This window comes from Calonectris borealis, chromosome 2 (assembly GCF_964195595.1).
Source record: "Calonectris borealis chromosome 2, bCalBor7.hap1.2, whole genome shotgun sequence".
In the NCBI taxonomy this organism is placed as follows: Eukaryota; Metazoa; Chordata; class Aves; order Procellariiformes; family Procellariidae; genus Calonectris; species Calonectris borealis.
Window position 1 is genome coordinate 123,872,466 of NC_134313.1, and position 23,967 is coordinate 123,896,432.

The 23,967-nt window shown below is 39.2% G+C and overlaps 1 protein-coding gene across 1 annotated transcript in view; it reads right to left on the reverse strand.

Moving 5' to 3' along the window:
- LOC142078389 (collagen alpha-6(VI) chain-like) overlaps positions 1 to 21,515 on the reverse strand; it is a 45,652-nt gene extending 24,137 nt beyond the window's left edge. The window contains 11 exon segments of the mRNA XM_075140851.1: positions 3,429 to 3,491; positions 3,583 to 3,645; positions 5,402 to 5,464; positions 6,869 to 6,922; positions 7,006 to 7,050; positions 7,395 to 7,466; positions 8,200 to 8,253; positions 13,928 to 14,004; positions 16,721 to 17,296; positions 19,747 to 20,046; positions 21,356 to 21,515. Coding sequence (XP_074996952.1) covers positions 3,429 to 3,491; positions 3,583 to 3,645; positions 5,402 to 5,464; positions 6,869 to 6,922; positions 7,006 to 7,050; positions 7,395 to 7,466; positions 8,200 to 8,253; positions 13,928 to 14,004; positions 16,721 to 17,296; positions 19,747 to 20,046; positions 21,356 to 21,515 — 1,527 coding nt within the window.
- Positions 21,516 to 23,967: the final 2,452 nt, after the last annotated feature.

A 23,967-nucleotide genomic window follows, 5' to 3' on the forward strand; every position in this document is an offset into this window, starting at 1 on the left:
TAATTTGTGATACAGAAATGAAAACTGGGACAGTTAACTTGAGTGAAAAGGTTAAATGACCACACACTAGAATCATTCCAAATAATAATGCCATGAAAATAGAAGAATAAAAGGTCTTTCTGTAATACAGAATTGTATTTTCAACTGAAATTCTTCAAATGACGGTGTATCTAGCATGGACTATTGTAGAGTATAAGGAAATTGAATAGTTTATTTCCAAACAAAAGTAAGTTGATATGGTCAGATAACATAAGTATTATTGACAACAAACAGCTTTGTAGATATACAAACATGTAGATATACGTGTAGATATATATGGTTTTGCGTAACTATGTGGCATTCATTCCCAGGGAAAATGGTATTACCAGAACAAGAGGCAGTTTCCTTGTGCTGAATTACAGCAGGAAAGAAAGTGGGACAAAATAAAGTCTAATGGATTAAGCGATTTGACTAGGCCTTTGCTCTTAATGAGGTTTTGTGACCTGCTCTGTGTTCCTGGGAAAGTCTACCCCTCACTCTCTGCTTCTGCCTGTCCTTCCTCTGCTGCTGATCAGCCCAAGACTAACTATTTGGATCTCAGATGTTTTTTCTAACAGAGTGCGACTCCACCTCCTAGAATAATGGCACTTCTGCTAGGGGGATCAGAGGAGTGACTAGGGACATCATTAAGAACACAATAGCAGTCCTGGGTGACATACGCCAACACACAATGTATTGTATAAAAATATTCTGATACAAGACTTCTTTAAGAAAAGGTTTTCAAATACTGGGCAAGGAAAAAAAGTGGTCAGACAGGATTCCTAGTCACTAGTTGGTGATTGTGTCCCACCTCACGCAGCATGGCAGTTTGAGTGCTAATTGGAAGAGAGGAAATCAATTCCCTTTTTGGTCACTGAACACTACACTTGCAAATAAACACAACATTAACATCTACAGAGCATGTTCAATCAAAATGCCTAGTACTGGTCACAAAACACTGGAGACAGTGAGAAAACTGGACACCTTTTGGACAGAACTGACAAAAACAAGTGAAATTCAATCAAGAGATATGCTTCATAAGTCAAAGTGAAGCCTCCTCAGCTCACTATTGCCAGAGGAAGATAAAGATAAGCAGTTGGTTCCCATGGTAAATTGTTTGCTGGGAAACATATCTTTAAATAAGACTGCATATAAAAAATTAATTAACTGTCACATCAAGGAAACATGCAAGATGTCTTTCCAAAATAACAACAAGCATTCCACGGCTGCAGAAAATATTGCTTTAAGAGTCTTGTTCTCAAGACAAAAAGACAGCATTTTTGTGGATAAACACAACAGAAAAAATATTATCCAGACTTGAATGTTGAGTGGCCTCTGAGAAAACCAAGTGAAAACAGTTTTTCTTTTCCATGACGATCTTGGAATTTGGCACCAGAATAGCAAAGAGGATGTATATGAGTGATCTACAGGACATTTACAGTTCAGAAACAGTCTGTTGCAAAGTTGGTGCTCACATCAGAAGCAGGGTAGGGCACGACAGTCCCAGTGTGCTATATGTGATTCTAAAAAAGGTTTATAGAGACCGGTGACTTTGCAGCATTAAGGTTGTCCCCAACTAAAATGTAGCTTCAAATTCTCCAGGATGAGGTTCTAAAAAAATCAGGCGTTAATTTTGTAGAAAACACAGAGATATTAGATAGAGAGCAGCCTTCTGCTTTCATCAATACGACCCCTCCCTTTCATATATGTAATTATATTTTCAACACCAAAGTCTCAGGGAACAATGTTACAATGAAAACAAGACTCATCTCCTAGAAGCCACTAGTGGACTGGCATTCCAACAAACCAGAGCCACATAAGCAATTCGGCTTGTACTGCCTCGTATAGAGCAACTACTATTCTCACTCTTTTTTACTGAGAAGCAACAATTTGCTTGAATCCTGCCAGTATTTATTTTCAAAAGGACAACAGGAAATAGCAAAATGAGGGACAGAGGGAGATCTGGGAAGGCTGCCACAGGTAGGAACTCAGCATCACCTCCTTAGTGTACCAGACAGCTACTGATCAGGAAAGGGGAAAATTTCTGGGGGCGGGGGCTACACTGTACAAACGAGCTGGGTGAAAAAATGCCTGCAGAAAATAACATCCTTCACCCCTCTCCTGCTTTCCACCCAGTGGCGCTGCCAGTGAGTTCAGAGCAAGGGCAATCAGACCAGAAAGCAGGTTTCATGACCATTGACCTGCTCAGTACAAAAGGCGGCAGCTATACTTCCCTTTCTCCACATCCTCCTAAAAATGCCCAAAGTACATGGGAAGGGAGCTCATGAAAACACACGGCTGTGTGGGAGATGGGAAATATTTGGCAGTTGGCAGAGGAGAGAATGGTAGTTTCAGAGAAAGAAGTGAGTGAGCAAGGGACTCTCCTGAGATTTGGGTGTTGCTGGGAAGCCTATCACTAGGAAGCCAATAAGAGGGCTTATGGGAACACACACTTGAGAGGTATCGGTTCATACATATTACCTAATGTGTTTAACCACCAACTTTTAGCCTATCTATCTGGCCAAATCATTCCACTGGATTGTTAAAATCAGTCTGTTTACTTTGCTTTTGAATTAAAGTATTCAACTACAGTTATACACATCGGTTGACGATGCACAGGAAGTTGTAGGAAGTCAGAGAATGGACAACAAAAAGGTTAATACACTCATAACAAAACATCCACACCACCACTGCTCTTGAAAGCAAGCCCTTACAAAAAAAACTCTGCTTGGAACTGCACTTGGAACAAGATTGACACCCAGAAAGGAGACTAAGGATCAAAGGCAGAAAACCTCTCTAAGACAGATTTTCACTAATGAAAGAACTAGAATTCCTATGAACTAAAATTATGACAATTGTTAGATTAATAACATTAATTCATACTTAATCATTTCTGCATGACCAAATCTGTGACCTTTCTTCTCTTTTTCTCTCTTAACTTACTATAATAAAACTGTCATGTCCTGTGTTAATAGCTTGTTATGGATAACTACAACAACATATTAGGTATAATTGCAGAATTTATCACAGCTTGGAAAAAATACTACAGAAGAAGTGCCTTACACTATCACTTTTTTCTCCGTTATTGCTAGGAAGGTGGCAGTATTAGAAAGCTAATATTTTATCAGTAATAATTAAGTTTTATGGAATTATTGGAAAATTTTTATGGAATTATTGGAAAATATTTATGGAGTTACTATGAAAATAATTATTATTATTTATGGAATAATTAAGTTTTATTGCTTTTGTCTGTTAGCAATATGTATCTCCTTTTCTGGTCAATACCATGTACTGAAAAGAAACTTGAGAAATCAATGTAATGAAAAACATTCAGATTGCAATCCTCATTTGGTTATACATCCAGTACCTTACAATTAAACAACACGGCATGTTTTCAGTATATTACTTACTGGAGGACCCTTATGTCCTTGTCTCCCTTTCTGTCCTTTTTGACCATTAATGCCTTTTTGTCCCTAAAAAACAAAGTGTACAAAAGAGTTCAGTTAACATACAGAAACCATTAGTGTTGGGGTTTTTCCTTTTGTGAATAATAATAATGTTTACCTGAGGTCCTTTGTATACTTGTTTTCCTTGCAAGCCATACTGACCAGGCTGTCCATCATTGCCCTGTTTTTAAATAACAACAAATCTTTGTCTTGTTAAGGTTTTCTCATGTGACCTAACAGACAGCAACATGTTGGGATTTATTGTATTAAATTTTCTTTACATCTTCCTGCTGTGGATAACATATTTTCTTCCATTACAGATGTCAAGAAAAATTCTAGAGGATCTATCTAACCAGTCTGATTTCAACATGTTGAACACTGCAGAATGAGCTAGTAATCAACACAGCAAACACAATCCAAAGACAGTACTCCTGAAACCACACAGTGATAATGTTCTTGAAATAAAATCTTGTGTGTGGACAATATGCGAGGCACTAAAAATCATTTAATACCGTAGTCACTGGGAAAGACTTCCTGAGCACTAAAAGCACCTTCTGCTTTCAAAGGCCTAATGCTGAAAATTGGTACAAACAAATGAGAAAAGAAGTTTTATGTATCTAATAATACCTACATGCAAGCTATATGCATAAATACCTAAAATTTGCAGTTTTATCCGTGCAATATTTGGAACATACTCCTGCAGGTGTTTTAGTGTAATAGCATGAAGCATACACATAAAAGTCCAGATGAGCCTTCTGATCAATTTAAAAAAAAGTTTCTCAAACATACCTATTGCAGCTACTTTGAATTCTCTTTTTCAAAATTCTTGATTAAGCTCTTATGTGGCAGATATAAGAAAAGAATAGTTCTTACCTCTGGTCCCTGTTGTCCCCTTTGTCCTGGTATTCCCTAAGACAAGGTAAAAAGAAAAATGACTGTGAGGCCAAGTTAGAAATCATCTGAATGTTGTTAAAAGAGGATAACTTGTTGCAATTACTTCAGTAAAACTTTTCAGCTGAAAGATAAACAAATGCAAAATTTATGCTTTTTTACAAATAAAATATACTTACAAAAACAGTAGTCCAGTGCCATTCTGAGTGTTGCTTAGGAAAATGTATCTTTATTTACCGATAAGAGCATTGAGGTTGGGAAGGAGGAGTTCCCAGGTCCCAGAGCCCTGGGATTCAGTGGCTATCATAACATCTTCTCTTAAAATTGGAAGATTTAAATGATTTGCACATTGGAATCAGATCAGGTATTTGTCATTGCCTTGCGGGTTTGATGCTGACAGTGGTACTCATTCCTTTTCGGTGGTACTTCTGCTGAAAGACTTTTCAGACCTTTGTTAGCATCACATTTGATAAGCGATAAGTTCCTGCATCCTTAGCAAAGATATATTTAAAATAGTGCAGATAGGAAGAGGAAACTGTATAACTGGTAAGCAGATATCTTACAGAAATTCCACATATTTCTAAACAATTACCTCTTCCCCCTTCTCCTGCAAAGCCTCTTGCTCCTGCTATTGCACTGTTCAGTACAGGGTTACCCTGAAAAAAAGAAACACCTCCCAGTAAGAATGCTTATTCTTACAAAGTCTGAGATGTTAAATAAACAAGCCAGTCCTTAGTCAATGCATATGATTATGGTCAACATTGAAAGGAGTTCTGTTTAGACAGAACAGATGAAAGATTTGGTAGTACTAACTACTATGTAAACATTCTTCTTTAGCAAAACAATAGAGAGCTTTACCTATATGAAGGGTTAATAAAAAGCCTATGTATTAGACATGCTACACTCATTGCAATATCCTGTGAACACGTTGGAAGAACATCTCGTTTTTGCCCTGGTGCACAGGAGACTATGTATAAAGTCTTATGAGTACATACACAAAGACAGTCTGCACCTAGAAAAAAATGATGCACTTGGAAAAAACATACAGGATCTCCTCGAAAGTCCTTCTGACCACGATCACCAGGGGATCCTCTTGGCCCTGGACTTCCCTGAAAGCAGAACATATCTCAGTAAGAACCCAAAGCACTACTTTCATGCAGGAATTCCCAAAAGGTAGGTCCAAGTTCCAACCTTTCAACCTTCATTTTTAAATAGTCTCACCCACAGTTTCTTCCCCAATTCCACTCCCAAAAAAACCAGAAACCTGGGGGTTCTTGGACAGGAAGCAATATAGAAACAGGCACTGTGCTTTACATTTTGTTTCATGTTTTGGTTTTTGTTGGTTTTTTTTCAATAAAGAATAAATTCAAAATACTTATTGCAACAAAACAGAAATTATTCCAAATATCAAAGAACTTTGTTTGTAGACTACATCTTTGAAAGGCGCATACTAACATGGATTTCATGTTTTGAATGTAATGGTGCCTCATCTGTGAATAACCACAGTCTTCTGAGTAGCAATCAGCCCTGTGCCTTCTTGGGCACCTGTATAAGGGCAGAAAGGGTAAGACAGCTTCTTCTGGAAGTGAGGTACCAAGCAGTTATTTGAGAGTATTGTTTTCCACACTTAAACAGGTATCTAGTTGCTGCTCCTGCAAGTTCAAACGGTTCATGCACAGACCTGCATGGTGGCCTCCCACCAGCCTGCCATCCCTAATAGCAGGCATTGAATTGTGGAGCTAAACTGCAACCAATCACCTGAATTATCACCTTGGTTCCCACTGAGGTTTGTTTTTATTACATGGACCAGGCCAAAATGTTCAGTGTCTACCAAGCTGGGTTTTTTGCTTCAGTTAGCCATTCTACAAATGGTGTCTCATCAGCGAAAAGACAAATGGTCAATTCTTCAACTGTCTACTGAAGCTACCACAAGGCAGTATCTCTTTTTGCCATTTGGAGTCCTAAGTCACACCTTGTTTCAGACTGCAAGGTAACTGGAAAGGCAACAGGGCTGCTCCACGCTTTATGAAAACCAAGCTATCTGACGTTGGCAAATGCAGATAATAAAAAAACTCTTGTCTCGTGTATGTGAATCTGTCAGGGTACTACAGAGGTAGGAGGCTTCATATCTATCTTTAGCCAAATAAAAAGTAGTCACATGCAGAAATTACTTGATCCCTTAATAAACCCAAGAAAATGCCCACCTAGAAGACTGTAAGGTACAGGTCTAATTATTCTTCAAATTCTATTTCGAATAGAAACATCCTACAGAGCAGTTATTTTCTGGGTATATACCCGCTGGCTATTCATCAGTAGTTTGCTCTTCTTCAGATGCTGGAAGTCCTATAATAACTCTCCTGATAGGAGTTCAAAGAAAAAATGTGCAAAAAACTTTGTGGTACAAGGTCTACTCCTTGTGCTTGAGAGTTTATTAAAGACATTTCTCACATGAAATAGCCATACTAGTGTTCTTAAATCCAAACCCTGACCAATAAAAGATAACAAAATATTACCGGGTATCCAATGTCACCCTTTTCTCCTTTCTTTCCAGGAACCCCAGGAGATCCCTTAAAGACAAAATATGACATATTAATTCATTTTTATCACTCAGTAACTTTGAGGTCAAGAAGGCAAAAGAAAGAAAATGTACCTCTTCTCCTCTAATTCCGTCACTCCCATCTTCCCCATTGTCACCCTGAAATAATACAAATGTGCATGAATTTTTCACATAAACAACCAGTGCACTTTTACAAACTGTAACAAGAATAGGGTGACATAGACCAAGATAAAAAAAAAAAAAAAAAAGAAGAAGAAGAAGAAAAACTAAACACAGGAATTAATGCTTGAAGTTTCTTTTCTCATATGTTCCCTAGGCACAACCATAAACGGGGCATTGCAGCATTCTGAACAAATTTCCAACAAATCTTTGAAACCCCTGAAAAGAAAAAAGATGGCAAAAGTTAGAATAATGTGTAATAAAAACATTGAAGGATTATTCTAAATCACAGTGAAACAGTATTTTCAGAATTTCTGTTTAACCTTTAAACCTCTTTTGCCTGGACACTCCATGTTGCCTTGTCTTCCTTGTGGTCCAGGTGGTCCTCCTGGACCCTGAAAAGAAGAATCCAATTGTTTAAATTTATGAGAGGTTTACACAAGCTGGCAGCTAATTTATCTGTTGGTAGTCATAGCCTTGCAGTACACTTCCCAGTCTCTTTTCCTTTCATGTTTTTGGTTTCTGCAACCTACCAGCATCAAAAAATATGACACTTGGGTCAAATCAAGAGGATATGGTTTGGATGGTCTTCAAAAACCACATTTAATTTGGATACAACAAAAAATATCTAAAAATGGATGCCTAGATCAAAGAGCTGGTCTTGACTGGCCGAAACTGGCTTATTAACAGCTCCTTCTGCAGAAACTGACTGGGTTTGTCTCCATTTGTTTACTTTTAGTTTCCTCATACAAGACTTTTTGATTTTTCAATAATAACTTAGGAAAATATGAAAAAAAAATGAGGAAAACAAAAAAATGCTTTTTGTAGAAGTCTTCTACAGAAATAAAAATAAGTTCCCAAATAGCTTTGCTAAGTAGGCACCCACCCAGCCACATACACGAGCTAATCAGGTTGTTGTAATGTATGCCCATTATATCCCAAGAAATGTTACTGAAAATTTTACAATCTTGTCTCTGTTTTATTCAAACGATGTGAGGGAGTTCTCACCTTGGAAAGGTAATAGAGCTTTGTAAGTTCACTATCCAGCTAGTTTAGATGCTTTTTTTTTCCCCCTGCTCAAAAGTTTTATTTTTCACAAACACAAGTTTTTAAAGTGTTACAACTTACCAGTTCTCCTTCATCTCCAAGATATCCCAGGTTGCCTTTAACACCATTGGGTCCCTGAAGTTAAAAGATGAGAGATAATGCTATAATACTTGGTTGACCTTCAGAAACTATTGTGGAATTCTGGAAAAACTCAATGGGCCAATATATTGTTCTTTGCCTATTCTGTCCCTCTGCTTACTCTGGGCTTCAAACACTGCTGAAAACTTGAATAACAAACTACTTTCCTCATAATTTTTCTCCTAATGTTTCCCCTAATGTTACCAACTGTTTAATTCATCACTAATCATCCCACATTTAAATTTGAAGGTGGCCCGAAGTTTTTATTAGATGCTCCAGGGAGAAACAATTTTCTTTCACTGCAGACCCAAGGAAAAGCTCTTTCAAAGTTTTAGAGTGTCTCCAGCAACTAATTATACATTTCAAGACAACATTGAGATATATTGGGATATACCTCAATTACTGAATCTTTAAAAGCTGATTGATAGGAAAAAAAAGAAAATCTTGTACAAGATTCATAATCTGTCATATATAAATGCTTATTATTGCTTATTATGAAGAATGTTTCATTGGTTTGGGTAGAAAACAAGTGTCATTGGCTTCTTCTGCTTCAAATAGTTTCTTCTTGAATGCCTTTTGTATCAATAGTAGTCAATCAATTGCTCTTCTGTCCTTGCTGCTGAGGGGGGTTGGACTAGATGATCTTTAAAGGTCCCTTCCAACCCAAACCATTCTATGATTGTATGATTGGAACTTCTCCATACTGACATGAGACTGATTGCTTTAACGGCTCCACATTTTCAATCTGGATGAGCAAGAAAGTATGTTGAGGATGACCAAAGAGCAATTGCCACCCACAGGATAAAACATGCCTTCTCCAAGTCATTACTTATGACATAAGCCAAAGTAAAGATTTGACCCAAGAGATTCTGGTACCTGTCCTTGTAAGAAAGGAGTGTACTTTAAAAAATAAGCCCCAAATAGATGTTAGCCGGGAAATACTTCAGAAGACATATGGCAGAGATTCTAGAGCTGTAAAAGCTCTACATCAGAGATGTAGTTCAAGCAGATTTTTTGAAGTCGATCTCTTTTCAGACTATATTCTTTATAATCACAAAACTTACAAAATTTCTTAATGTTTCTGATTTAACATAGTTCTTTCACATTATTTTTTATTCTAGTCCAATTATTTTTGAAGGAGTTCATGTAATGTAACTTTATATAAGAGTTGAGAGTGCATCCTAGTTTGAAGCCCAGGAGGAAAGAGGGATAGTACTAAACAAATAAGTTGGGGGGATAGTATCTTAAAATGTGTATGATTGATGAGAACTGTTTTAGGAGAGATCTAATTAGCAAAACAAACCATTCTGAATCCAAGGTGGGCATTTCCATTGTCCTATGATTCCACACAGATGAAAGCTGCACCAGAAACAGCTGTCCTGGACTTTGAGTCTCAGCACAGGCTTAATAATGCTCCTAATGTTTCAGCATTAAATGAACCTTCTGTAGCACAGAGGATAAAAGAGAACATTCTTTCAATCTCTCATTGCCCTACCCCTGTGCAAAAAGAGATTCATAGGCCAAAAAGAAGCTGCTACCTGAATTCAGAGGCCTCTTTTGCAACAGGGTAATGTTTGAAGAGTGAAAATCTAGCCTGGCACAACAGCCATTATACTGAATTCTGAGGTAGGGCTTCGTGTGAGTAGCTGTTTTCTTCTGTGTGCCTAGAGTATGCTACCAGGCGGGGGAAGCCGCTGACCCTGGCACAATATTTTGTGAGAGATTTTTGGAAAGTGAAAAGCCTTCACATACACTCTCTCCTGAGAGAGAGAAGGCTAAAAAGAGAGAGTGTCCGACCTCCCAGATTTTAGCCCACTTAGTCATCAGCACTGCAAAGCGCTACCCTGCAAGCGTTTGCTTTGTATTTTGTCTTTTGGAGCAGCAAAGTTTGTTCTGGTTGTGAACTGAGGCTGCGACAGGAGCACTTTCTTCTACCGTCACTCAGTGTCCTGTGACAACTCACAGCATTAAGCAAAACACCAGAGCACAGATGCCATGCTGGCAGGTGACACAGAGGCTGTGGTTTGCCCTGGCAAGACAGGAACACAGCATCTGGCCTGGCAGAGCATTAGAAACAGCAGCAGGGCATAGCTGTCTTGCGAATGTACCTGCAAACCTATCTTGGACTTTGTTTAGTGTTTATAATGAAAGAAGAACCAAGGGTGGAAGAGATGCTGTGCAGGGAACAAGGTGATAAGCATGAAGAGACTCAAGGGAATTCTTTAACTCTGGAAAAGCAGAGAAGAGCTAGAGGACAAAATAAAGCTATGGCTGCTCAAAAAATATAACACTTGGAACTAACACTACATAAGCCTGAGCTGCCCATTTTGTCAGCTGTTGGAGGCAGAAAATCCAAAGCCTCCAGCAGCAGTGCTGATGGCTGCTGAAACATACAGGTGAGAAGCAACACCCATTATTGAGTGACCAGTCAACATGTTTGTCCACAGGGACATCGGGACTGTATATAAAGTAATGTTTCATTCATACAGAGGACATTCTTCTACCATATTTGCACTCCTGATGGTTTGAAAAAGTATATTCTTCAAATACCCCCATGATAGAGCATGTTTTTATTTAGAATTAATGCACACGTTTGACAGAACTCTCAATTATTATGGAAGCTGTCAAAATAAGTTACCTAAAATTGAACAGAATTAAATGTTACACTACTGAACTACAGTGTAGAATTTTCCATTATTGCTTAACTACATCAAATGAAAAGAGTACAAGAAAAGTCACAGATGTCTGAGGTCTAGGAGGGCTCTGTTGCATTCCTTAACTGGCCATCTAGTTAGTAAAAAAAAAACCAAACCAAAACAAAAAACCACAAAAGACAAATAATTTCATTTTAAGTATTTTTTGCCTGTTTGTATGGGTTAACTTTTAATTCCCTAGCCTGTAGCATTTCACTGGTATCTCTCCATTGACTTTAATGGAAATCTTTACTATCAAAATTAAATGCAATGTCCTCATGAGATTTTGGTTCTTTCTGGAACTCCTGCAGAAACAAGCAATTGCTATCCTAAGTTGTTCCAAGACTGTTAAAAAATGCAGTCATTAGGAACACAAGCAGTCATTAGGAACTTCCTGATGGCTCTGATAGAGATCTCTGAAAGACACACATTCTAGAGAAAAGCTGGCAAGTTGCTAAGCAAAACCAGTATTAGAATCTTTAGATGAGCTCATCAATTATGCAATGTTCCCCAACCTCCATACTACTCATAACTGATGACTAATTCCTCCTCCTGCATTGTTAGACAGAGGGTATATTGTTATTTTGGAAGATATACCAAAATCATGCCATAAAACATAGGGAGATAAACATCTTCATCCTCTTGCCTTTTTCCAAAGCAGTCAATAGCAGACAGCTAACAGTGAAAGAATCAACTGGCTTAGATTTAAAATTACCAACACAAGTAAAGGAGCTAGATGTTTTGGTTTTAAGATAAGATTTTTCCTTTGCATTTATCGTTTTCTTGTGTCTCAGTGACCAGCAGCCTCAAAAAGACAGTTTAATTCTCACCTAAATCACTCAGTCCAGCTCAAGGGGACTATTGGAAATCTATTTGCAGCTTAAGAGAAGCTCAGAAAAGAAAAACCTGCTTTAATTATCCACAGCTCTTCTTGCTGACCTGCAGGGTAACAGCATCAGGCTGGACAAGAGGCCTTCCCAGAGGTAAAAGACATCACTGAATACTGAGTACACTCACCAGCAGCATTGCATTCACTTGCAGAATCATTTTTGAGCATCGCACTCATCAGTAACTGGCAAAGACAGTAAGTACCACCTGCAGGAGGGGACCCCAAGGTGTGATTTTTTCAACATGCAGCCCATCATTATTTACAACTTAAACTTAGCAATACAAAGCTAGGATGTATTCTTACCTTTATCCCTCGTCTTCCCCAATCTCCGATTTCACCTTCTTCCCCAGTACATTTGCAAGACAAACAGCAGCCGGTCCTCTCAGCAATATTGTTCTTAAAAAGAAGAAGTTACTGCAGATGAAAATGTATTTTCCAAAAAATTTCCTCATGACTCTGCTCCTGCTTTTACTGGAAGGACTCACCATAAGAATACAACTGGACTTTATGCTCTATTAATAGCATGACTCCTTTGTTAGTCATATTTACCAGAATTGATACTTACGGCCTGATTGTGCAGTTCTTTTACCCAAGATCTTACTATGTACATTGGTTCTTTATCAAATAACTTACCAAGAATTTGGATAGTCTGCTAACAATATCTGTCATGCCAATATCTAAGTGAGTTCCATATTCAAATCCTTTTCCAAACTCAATGGATCAGAGGTTTTGAAAATTGGAGGCTCCTTCCAGAACAACAGTTATAAGACCATCCAAACCTAATTATAATAAATATGAATATAAATATCAGTTCCACTGAAAAACAGTTTCTGTACTTTATATATATATGCATCATGAAGAAGGTGGATGATATCTATTAGAAATGCCAGCTGTAAAAGCCGCACTTTTGACGGTATACAATTCTGTAAGTGATTCAAATGAGATGCTAGTGACAATGAAGAGCCAGTAAAAGGCTCAACATAAAAATCTTCCTATTTGAATAATGATTAATGACCCAAGACCATACGGTTGATTTCGGTGTCAACATAAATATTCACTTAATCATTTAGCTCTTAGGAAAAACAGAAGCTTTAAGTTGCACTTCTTTTTACATTAAAATAATAACAAATATTGGTGGCTCCAAGTCATCATTCCATCTGCTACAATAGCTAAAAGCTGAGGTAGACATCAGAGAAATTACAGATCTGAATTCTCTGTTTCTCCAACCCAGTTTTGCTGTAAAATGCATGTCTTTACATTGATCTAGAATGACACCAGTATGAAATTAGAGTAAGCCTGTGGCCACAAGACACTTCCTTAGGTTGCAAAGCAAGAGGCAAAGAGATATCCTGTGCAGTAATGTCCTGAAGTACTCCCCTTGAACTCAGAGCATTCAGAGAAACAACAGGGAAAAGTCTATTTCTTTGTGTAAGGGAGAAAAAGCACAGTAAGGCAACAATTCAGTTGAAAATGCAGTTGTATCGGGATTCCAGGGTGAGACTTGGGGGAAGGAGCCAAATGCACAGAGGAGTATGCTGGTCACAACAACAGCAACAAGCAGTACTTTTCCAGGTTTCTGGCTTGGTCCTGAGTCCCTTTTATACAGTTGTACAATGCAGCTGGCAATATCAGCAGATTCAAATCCAAACAAACCGAATTTACTCTGATTTAAGTTCCCTGAATCTAGCAGACAGACTCCTGACTCACTTGAACAGAGAGCAGTCTCTAGCTGAATAATGCTGCACACCCCCAGCAAATGACATTAAAAAACAAGAGAAACAAACAAAAAACACCCAAAGCTAAGACCAAAGATATTTTAAAATGTATTTTAAAACTCAATCCCAAATCACACTTCTACACCTAATTTGCTTATTGACACAGGACAACTGACCAATAATACACAACACCCCAAGAAAACAGTCTTCGGTACAGCTGAGCGAGCTGTTAGGCATATCTATCTATATTCTCATCTCTCCCATGCGGCTGCCATAGTCTCAAAAGAAGCCTCATGTTCTCCCCATTATTACTGCTCTGCAGTTAGTAGCATCTTTGCTAAAAGGACTGTTATGCTCCATTTTACTGCCTGTACTTGTGACCCTTGTACTCCACTATAGCTCTTCTTGCCACTTGCCTGCTCTTCAGAACAGGGAATTCTTTGCAAGATTGCTGTTGGGAAAAGAGAGGGAAATAGACATGAGACCATAGATGTCTGTATGGGATGAGGGACAAGCACACACCAAAGGGATTGGTACCAATTGGGAAGCCCCTTGCATCTCCCTTTAGCAAACCTAAAGGGCTGTTTGTTTTTAACATGTTGTGCTGGAGAGTTAACATGTAACTGCTGTAGCATTCTCATTACTTTAAAAATAATGCTGCGCCTAATGTTTAAGATTTGGGTCAATACCAAATCACTTCCCTTCTTTGCTCCTTATCATGATTTTTACCTGTGCTTGCACACTCATTGTGGCATGCACAGCTCTGCACAGTAAGCAGACAGAGCAGGGGCCCCCAACTCTCAATATGCATTTTAGCATCATTTCTCAATGCATGTGATGTGATGGGAAAATCAGAAGCGAAATGAAAGCACATGCCGTAAAATAAGAAGTACTGCCACCATGTCCCTTGCTTAATTAGATGTAAGGTCACTCTAATCTGTAGTATCACTGAGTCACTGCATGGGTATTCTATGAGATTAATGTCTTTCTCATATTATTTCTGTCCACAACTCAGGAGAAGAGAAAATACACATTTTGGAGAATTACACCTATTGCTAGTAGCACTTCATTTCTGTTCTGCAATAGTTGTAACTGCTTCTAACTTTCTCAAATTAGTGTTTGGATGATATGGCATCACAGTTGCTGTTAACCCAGAAGCAAAACCTATTTGAAAGTGCTAAAGGTGTACTTTGAATAAGGAAGCTGATGAAAATTATACACTCTAAAGCTCAGATAGAAGTTTAAACAATTAAAACTAAAATCTTCAAGCCGGGGTTGTGTGATCTCAATCGTCAGTTCAAATTTGCAGAAATGAGAACATAAGTACATGGATAAGTTAATGAGGAGTACAGTAAGGTGTGAGCTTGCAGAAAACTTACTAAATTCACAGTAACTGTTCACGTGTGACTTTTTACCCTTCCTGAAGGGGAGAAGATGGGAACTACCTTATGTACCAGGGAAGGAGAGTATTTGTATGGGCAGCAAAGGAGAAGCTAACACAATCCAAACTGACATGGGTAGTTATTTGTTTGTCAGCTCATATTCTTTATTCTATGGAGGGAGCAAAGAGAAAACATCTGGGACATTTCTTTCAGCAATTTTAGAGAGATTGGATGTAGCTAATTTATTCCACAGAGATCATTATCTTCGTGTGAGTCAGAAGAATTTTTCTATTCTGTTTTCAGAGTGTTGCAGAAGATCAACCAAATGTATTCTAAAGAACCATTCTAACTGGGAAGCGTACTTAAAGCAGCTCACGGAGATCTTAGAATAGTTTGGTTGTTTACCTTTTCTATTATCATCCTTACAAATAACATCAACCAGTCTTTTCTTTATGGTCTTCAAGTTAGAAAAATCAATGGCATATTTCCTACTTGGTGATCCAGTTATCTGTGTTAGCTGGGACTGATCAACCTTTCCCACGCCTATGGCATATATATCAGCACCTTTCTTCCTCAGGCTTTCTGCTGCTCTTGCAGCTTTACTGGGTTGTTCATCCAGCAATGATTACCAGTAAAATCTGTTGGATATTTTCATCTATTCTGCTAATCTTTTCTGGTTGGAAGTTGAGTTTCACCTTCTCAAGTGCATTTTCAATATTACTTTGGTGTCCTTTAATTTGTTTGATGCTTTGAATTTTAAATTCTAGTTCTGATCTGTTTGGAAAAATGCCTAGGTTGAACTCTTCTTTATAGACACCACCATCAAATACAAAGCCAATTTTAGTATTTTGAACAATCAGCTGGATTGATTACACTTGTCACAAAGTCCATCATTATCCTGAAGTTTTCTTCATCTATGTTTCTGGAACCGTCCATTAGGAAAATAACATCTGCTTTCTTTGGACAGTCGCAGAAGATAAAGGAAACTATATTATTAATAAAGCACACAATTCTATGTCTATCATTAGTAATCCTGCCTCTACCTCCCACATCCTACTAGTCATACTGACAAAAAAACCCCCAACAAATAGATCTACAAAAGGAAAGTTAAGTACATAAAATGTAATGTACACGGAAATTCAGACATCTAGTCCCAGAACACAAAACATACTCCTGTAAGCACATATATTGCAGAGTAACCATAGGTACATTTCCCTCTTACCTACTGAGCAAACAAAGTTACATTGGCCTAACCAGATGTTAGGGCAAGGGCACATTTCATCTCAGCCTCATGCAAATGCCTAAAGAGGTCAGGTAAGTCGCACACCAAAAATGCCTATTTCTCTGCATGGTGCTTACAAAGGGAAACTACAGTGACTAGACATGGCAGCTATAGACAGCTAAAGCTAAGTAAGACAAATCCCATCCTATGTGTATGTACAAAATTGAGACTCTTCAGGATTCATAGATGAGGTGTCTCCCCTGTCCAAGAACCAAATTGCTCTCAGCAGGCTTACCACAGCCCAAAAGGACCAACTTCCAAATAAATCGCAGCAGCCTCCGTTCAGAAAGATGGCAGAAGCAGAAGGTAGGAAAGAGTAGCCGCTACAAGAGCTGAACCGAACAAGCAGGAAACAAAGACGACTGTAACTTAAATCACGTTAATCAGAACAAATTATGTTATCTGTATTGATCTGATAGATGCCTTTGCAAGACTTTCCTTCAAACACAGTTTTAGGGGAAGAGGAAGTTGAACACAACCACTAATAGTGAGTATACACTTACCTGGTACTGAAATATCACATATATTATTTGTTATATTTGCAGTTAAGTTCTCAAGTCCTTCAAAGGTATCCACATAGAAACATTTCTCCTCTGATCCAGCCATTGTCAGAAGCTCATTTCGATTTGCTCCTTCTACTCCAGCTGCGTAGATGGCGATTCCTTTGTTCCTTAATCTCTGGGCCCCATCATCCAGTATGGCTTCATCATAGGATTTCCCATCAGTTATCACTATCAGCACCTGGGGAACTCCTTTGCTCTTGTGGCTGCCATGTTCTTCAGTGAAGAATGTTTCTGAATGGACCAGTGCCTTTGCCGTGTAAGTTGTTTGTCCTAGAAGACCATCTCTCTGGACAGCCTCAGTAATCTCCAGTTTTGTAGCATATTTATTGAGGTAGAAAAGCACTACTGGTTTATCAGAGTATTTTAGTGCTCCAAACTGAACTCCATCTGGGCTGACATCAGATTGTTTCACCAGGGCAATCATGAAGTCTTTCATGGCCTGGTACTGTGAGGAGCTTATGCTTCCAGAGCTGTCCATAACAAACACAATGTCTAAACGTTCCACTCTTCTGCATTCTGTAAAAGCAAATTGAGAAAAGTGAAGATTTCATGTGTAAAATTATGCAGAATCTTACTGATTATTATAACTCCAGTCCATTTCTCAGACTTCTATGCGATGTCTGTATATCTTTGCTAACTGAATGGTGTTTGCACAGTTAACTGTCTTGTTACTATCAATAAGTTGCACATATGACAGATTCTTGTTGCTTCTGAAACTGTTCAGTGTGAACTTCATGATTCCAGTAACCAGAGCAGAGTTAGACTAAACTGAATGTTTTCTTAGTTATCAAAACGCTATCCTTTTGCTCTGGACACCACAGTACAGGGCTTATAGAGCAAACAGAAATTGTCAGATTTCAGTTGATATCGTGGAAATATTTCTATTAGCTTACAATATCTAAAGCTGTCCTTCCATAGGATATGAATATTAACTGAAATATTCCCCCCCTTTTGCATACAGCACATTTTGTCAGTTCATACTTAACATCTAGCAGAAAAAAAACAGAAGTCTATTTCATATCTGAATTAAAAACATAGCAGTGGGTTTGCCTTCTACAGTCTCAGTGTTGTAAGTTGTTGCTTTGAGGAGCTGGGCTAACACCCTTCCTCCAGCTTACTCCCTAGTGGGAGAACAGTCTGGTCCCTCTGAAGGGCAGTGCTCTCCCAGCTGCAGACATACAGAGAGAGCAGCAGAGATGATAGTTGGTGACTCACTATATTTCAAGCTTCCTTGTTTACACCTGATCTTTCTCACTGCATAAGCTACTGATGCCTTTTCCAAAACTGCTGAGAAGAAAAAATGATGTTTAGCATCTTGGCTAATTGCAGTAGTACTTAAAAACGCTCCTTAGTTACAAGTTCTGTATTGCAGTAGCGCGAAGACATAGCCACATGTCTGAACACTGACTGTTTGGACCTCTTAGGACTCCGAAGAAAGCACCCTTGCATGCCTTATGCTTTGCTCTTGTCCCCACTCTCCCCCCCACCTCCGCCCCTTCACCCCTAGGTGAAGAAAGGGAGTTTTGAAAGTTCAGAAACTGGATGCTGGGTAGACTTCAGTACTGAACTCAACAGTTAATCCCACCTCTTTTCAGTGAGTGCAATTTCCAAGACTGAAGCAGCAAGTTAGCAAGCTACTCTATGTTCTATGTTTATACAGCAGAGAGAGATCAAAAAGTACACACCCTTTGAAGTCTTCTGCACTGTCACAGCAATACAGTATGCCTTAGTGCAACTGAGTCAAACAATGTATAGCTGCTACTCAAGTGTTTTTTAAAATCCTATCGCATGTTTGCAAGCATGGCTGACATCCCTGAGAGCCCACAGCAGCAGGACACCCCATCTGCCTCTCTCTGCAGCCTGACTGCTTTCCCCATTTACACCCTCAGCTAAAGGTATCGTCCCAAGAAAAAAAAAATCCAGTTCACTTAGGCGGCCAGGTCTGTAAAGATTATAAATACTGTATGCTAGCTTGCTTGCCAGTGTGGTTTAATATGACTACATACATTTAATCTGCATAGGGGAAAAAGAAAAATTAAAGAGGAGAATGGCTTGAGTTCCTAATTGGTTTTGTCCAGAAAGGGCAACATCTAGGAACACAGAAAAATAAGAAATTTCAAGTGAGATTACAAATGTACTCTTGCCGAAGACACTGATTGCACTCTAGTTGCCTCTGGCCCCAGAGAACTGCATTCAGTGACACTGTGGGCTCTCCCAACACTTCTACTCAGAAGAAAATAGGACTGAGTCATCAGAAGCTCCCTTTCTTGCCTCTGTGTGGAGTCCACAGAAATAGGAACGGAAAGACATGCAACATGAGTTAGACTTCAAAGGAAGGAGTGAGTGAGTGAAGCCTTTTCTCTGTAAGTTTTGTTCACTCTATGTAAAGACCCATACTTTTCCACACTGGTGTCTAATCTCACACACCCAAGGGAAAGAATCAGAGGCACCCGTGCTCAGCTAGACCTCCAGGATGTCAACAGAGAGTGGTCAGAGCCCTGTGACCAGAGGGGTACCCTAGGAGACCTGTGAAGCACCTCCCTCAGAGACAGAGCAGTGGGAAGCAGAGAATTTGCATGGGACAAACTAACACTAGGATAGAGAGGCAGCCAGCTCTGTGACTGCAACACTTCATCATCACAAGTTCAGAACCCCCATGATTGCTCATGCATTAATAAAGTACTGAAAGTTACCATACTTAGTATCATCAGGAGAAGTACTGCAAATGTCAAAAACGAGGTCGCTTTTTATCTGGCTTAGAATATCAAAATTTTCAACATAGAATACCATCTCATACTTCCCACTAATCTCTTCAAGCTGAGTTTTGTTTGCATTAAAAACTCCAACAGAGTAGATGATAATGCCTTTATCTCAGAGCACTGTGGCAGGGGCTTTAACTTCATCTTGCAATTCCCCATCTGTGCTCAGGATGAGAAGTTTTTTAACTGTGTGATGTGAACAACTACTGGCTTGAAAGTATTTAAGCATGAACTTCAGAGCTTCTCCTGTCAGTGTGGGAGATTGAAGGGAAGATATCCTGTCAATAGCACTGAGGATATCTCTTTTGGTGGAGTAGGTGTTGAGCTGGAACTCTTCCTTTGGTTTGTGGCTGAATTGGACAACACCAATCTGCACTCTGTCTGCACTAACATCTGTTCTGTTCACCAGCTCTCTCACGAAGTTTTTAATTTTCAGAAAATTCTCATTTCCAATACTTGCAGAACTGTCCACTAGAAACATGACATCAGCTTTCACTTCTTTGAAGACTGTCAAGGAAAAAAAGATTTTTAAGTTTAGGGTTTTTTACATTTTTTTGAGAAAAAAAATAAACAGGTTAAGCAGACAGAATAACCTCAGAAACAGAAAAAAAAAAAAGAAAAAAAATCAGCATAAGACTTTTCAGGCTCTAAATTTTATTAGTTCATTGATAAGTTATGACTGCGACTAAAAATGCTTTACCCCCTCAGATCTGAACAAGGGCATTATTAACTTCATCAGTTGCAATTCGATCAGTCAGCGTTAAATCACAGCCAAGCAACTGAAGTAGCATCATAAGATCAGCAAGGAATTTCTAAAATAAAAATCTAAAGTCTGTTGCTGGTCAAGTTTTGGAGCCCGAGAAACCTGAAAATTTTCCCCTCATTTCAGTGAGGTAGGAAATAGCAACTTGTTTTACAGAAAGAGGTGAGCCAAACGATAGATAGGTACAAATGGACAGCCTGCACACTGGTGGGTCACATTTAAGCACATTTTTTCATTAATGTTTTATAGGGTTGTAAGAAATAAACCAGGGGTGCAGGTATTAGTGCAACACAACCTTTGCTTGTTTCCTGGTGAATGCTGGCCAAAAAGCTACTGTTTAGAGAATACTTATTTCTACATTGTAACTTTAAATTGTAAAACTGTCTTATTTTGACTTCAGCATATCTCAGTTCTAGAATCCTATTTGAGGGATATGCTGTGCCTATCTACATCTGATAAAAGAGACTGGCTCGTTTGAGATAAGGAAAACAGCAGGTTCAACAGCTAGCTTTAAGAAAGGTATGTTCAAAGTTAGATACATTCACAGACCTAGTTATTCTACAGTGATATGTGATTTTGGGTGCCTTTGACATTGGTAGCTTGATTTCATAGAATCATGGAATCTTAGAATGGTTTGGGTTAGAAAGGACCCTTTAAAGATCATCTAGTCCAAGCCCCTGCCATGGGCAGGGACATCTTCAACTAGATCAGGTTTCTCGAAGCCCCGAGCAACCTGACCTTGAACACTTCCAAAGATGGGGCCTCCACAACTTCTCTTGGCAATCAGAGAATAAAGTCTGTAACATACAGGCAAGAAATGCTTAGTGTTTTCTGGAAATAAGACCTTTTCATGGTATTGGCCAACATTTAAGCTACACAAAAAACACCATCACCCTCTGAAAACTTCAGTTGACTGACAGTGAAATTGTTCAAGCTAGAAAAAAGGTATCTTACATTATTAATGAAGTAATTTCTCTATCAAATCCAAAGGAATCTGCTTGTTTTCTGTGTTGTCAGGAGAAAGTGAAAGCATGGTCTTAACTTCTATGGTACAGATCTCTCGGACAACTTCATTTTTAATGTCTTTCAGCAAGTCAAAATCATGTACAAAGTACACTCTGTTTTTCACTCCTGCAATCTCACGATGCTGAGTTATGTTAGCTTTCCTCACACCAGTGGTATAAATGTTAATCTGGTCTTCCCTGAGTTTCATGGCTGGTTCCTTCACACTATCCTGTGACTCTCTGTCTGTGAGAGCAACTAGATGGCAAGGCACTGTAACTCCTCGCTGCCTCCTGGCCTTTTCAAACAATGGCTTCGTATAAGCCTATACTTGTATTTCCACATATTTGCCGAATATTTTCAATCCCTTTTATCAAATCACTTACTTAAGTGTATTTATTAAGTTCAAACTCCGGTTCATTCAAATGTGAGAACTGCACAAATCGAACTTTATTCATTCCTATGTCAAACAGCCTAACCATTTCCTTCAAAGAATTCTTCATATCCGTGAAATCCAAGTAGTCAAGACTTGATGAACCATCAACGAGCAAATAAATATCAGCTGCTTCTGTGTTCAGGCATCCTACATGGAATGACAAAGTCTCCGTTACGTCACGGTTGTGCGCATGGACAGATCACCTATCTCCACTCCTTTTGTAACACATAATAAACTAATATATGGATAAACTCTCCATCTGGTAACAAAAAAGTTGGCAGACTTAACCCGCATGGCATGGCATGGCATGGCAGCAAGAAACAAAACACTGTTTATCCATGGCTATATGACTGCTTTCCCCACAGAGAATAAAACTCATAGCTTGGAGTTTTCAAACACATCTGAAATGCTTTTAAGCAACTACCTCCAGCAATTCCCAGACTTCTGAGTACCATCAGAATTTGCAACCATCAGAATGATGCAATCACGCATCATTACATAGCCATGTTAAACATTTAACCAGTATGGCTGGTTTTACTGTTGACTGTATCAGAAACTCTGCATAGCTGAGGCTGGGAACATACCCCTACTGTCTGGCCCAGGTGTCCAGTAGAACAACACCGAAACCATGAGAATTCTTTAGTAATTACCACCTGGGATTGTGGCCAGGATGGAAATTTACGGATGACTAAAGCCAACCATCTTGCGAACCTATAAACGGTGGTCCTAAGTGAGGCCCTTTGAGCCCTCCTGGACCGCAGCGGCTGCACCCAGCATCTCCCTCTGAGTGGGAGCCTCTCAGAGCTTGCGATCTTTCAGGCCTACGATATTCGGAGGACCCCTGGGTCCTGGGTGAGCCCCTTTCGAAGCTCAACCCTTCGCCCATTGAGAGGGAATGCCTAGACATTCAACGTGAATATTCTTCACTGAAATCGAGGGGAATTTTTAACAGGTATACCTTCTGTATATTTTTTTATATATATATATATATGTTTCTCTCTGTGTGTGAACTAATAGTAAGCTGTCCTGGTTTTGGCTGGGATGGAGTTGATTTTCTTCCTATTAACTGGTATAGTGCTGTGTTTTGGATGTAGTGTGAGAATAATGTTGATGACACACTGATGTTTTGGTTGTTGCTAGGTAGTGTTTGCGCTAGTCAAGGACTTTTCATCTTCCCATGCCCTGCCAGGTGTGCAGGGGGCTGGGAGGGAGTGGGGCCAGGGCGGCTGGCCCAGCTGGCCAATAGGCTATTCCATACCATATGACGTCATGCTCAGCATATAAGGCTGGGTGAAGAAGAAGGAGGGGGGGGCGTTCGGAGTGATGGCGTGTGCCTTCCCAAGTAACCGTTACGCGTGATGGAGCCCTGCTTTCCTGGCGATGGCTGAACACCTGCCTGCCGATGGGAAGTGGTGAATGAATTCCTTGTTTTGCTTTGCTTGCGTGCGTGGCTTTTGCTTTCCCTATTAAACTGTCTTTATCTCAACCCACGAGTTTTCTCACTTTTACCCTTCCGATTCTCTCCCCGTCCCGCTGGGGGTGGGGGGAGTGAGTGAGCGGCTGCGTGGTATTTGGCTGCTGCCAGGTTAAACCACGACATAAGCATAATCTGTAATTAAGTTGTGATTGTAGTAGACTTACTAACCTACTTTGCAAATATTGAATAGTTAATGATTACGCATTACTAAAATTTGTTAATGATTAGTTGATAATTGTTTCTGAATTGTGAATGAAACCTAGACTGTCCCTGAAATATAAACCCTTAGATGATTTTCCTTATATGTTTCACCCATGTAATAAGTAATAGAGTGAACCTTGCCATCGAATTCTATTAGGTCGCACCTTTATAAATCTCTGTTAAAATCACTTTCTGCTAATTTCTTTGACGGTGATTCTTTAAGCGGCCTTTAAACCACCCATTCGCGACAAATGTTGAATGAGGTTCCATGGACCAGCAGCAGTCCACTTAATGTTCTGATAGTCCACAGCAGGAAACCACTGACTTTTAGCGCTCTTAGGCATAAATCCACTGGTAATTTTTAATAAAATATCTAAGGCTACTCTATTGTTATTACTACTTCTAGACCAGTCTGAAAACTTCAGCCACTTCTTTTTGCCAGGACATACACCCTGATGGCTTAAGATCTGCCAAAAAACCCATGATGTACATATTCTTGTCTATTTTCTAGGTTTGATCAAAATAAAAGGTAGACTGACTGGAAGGTTA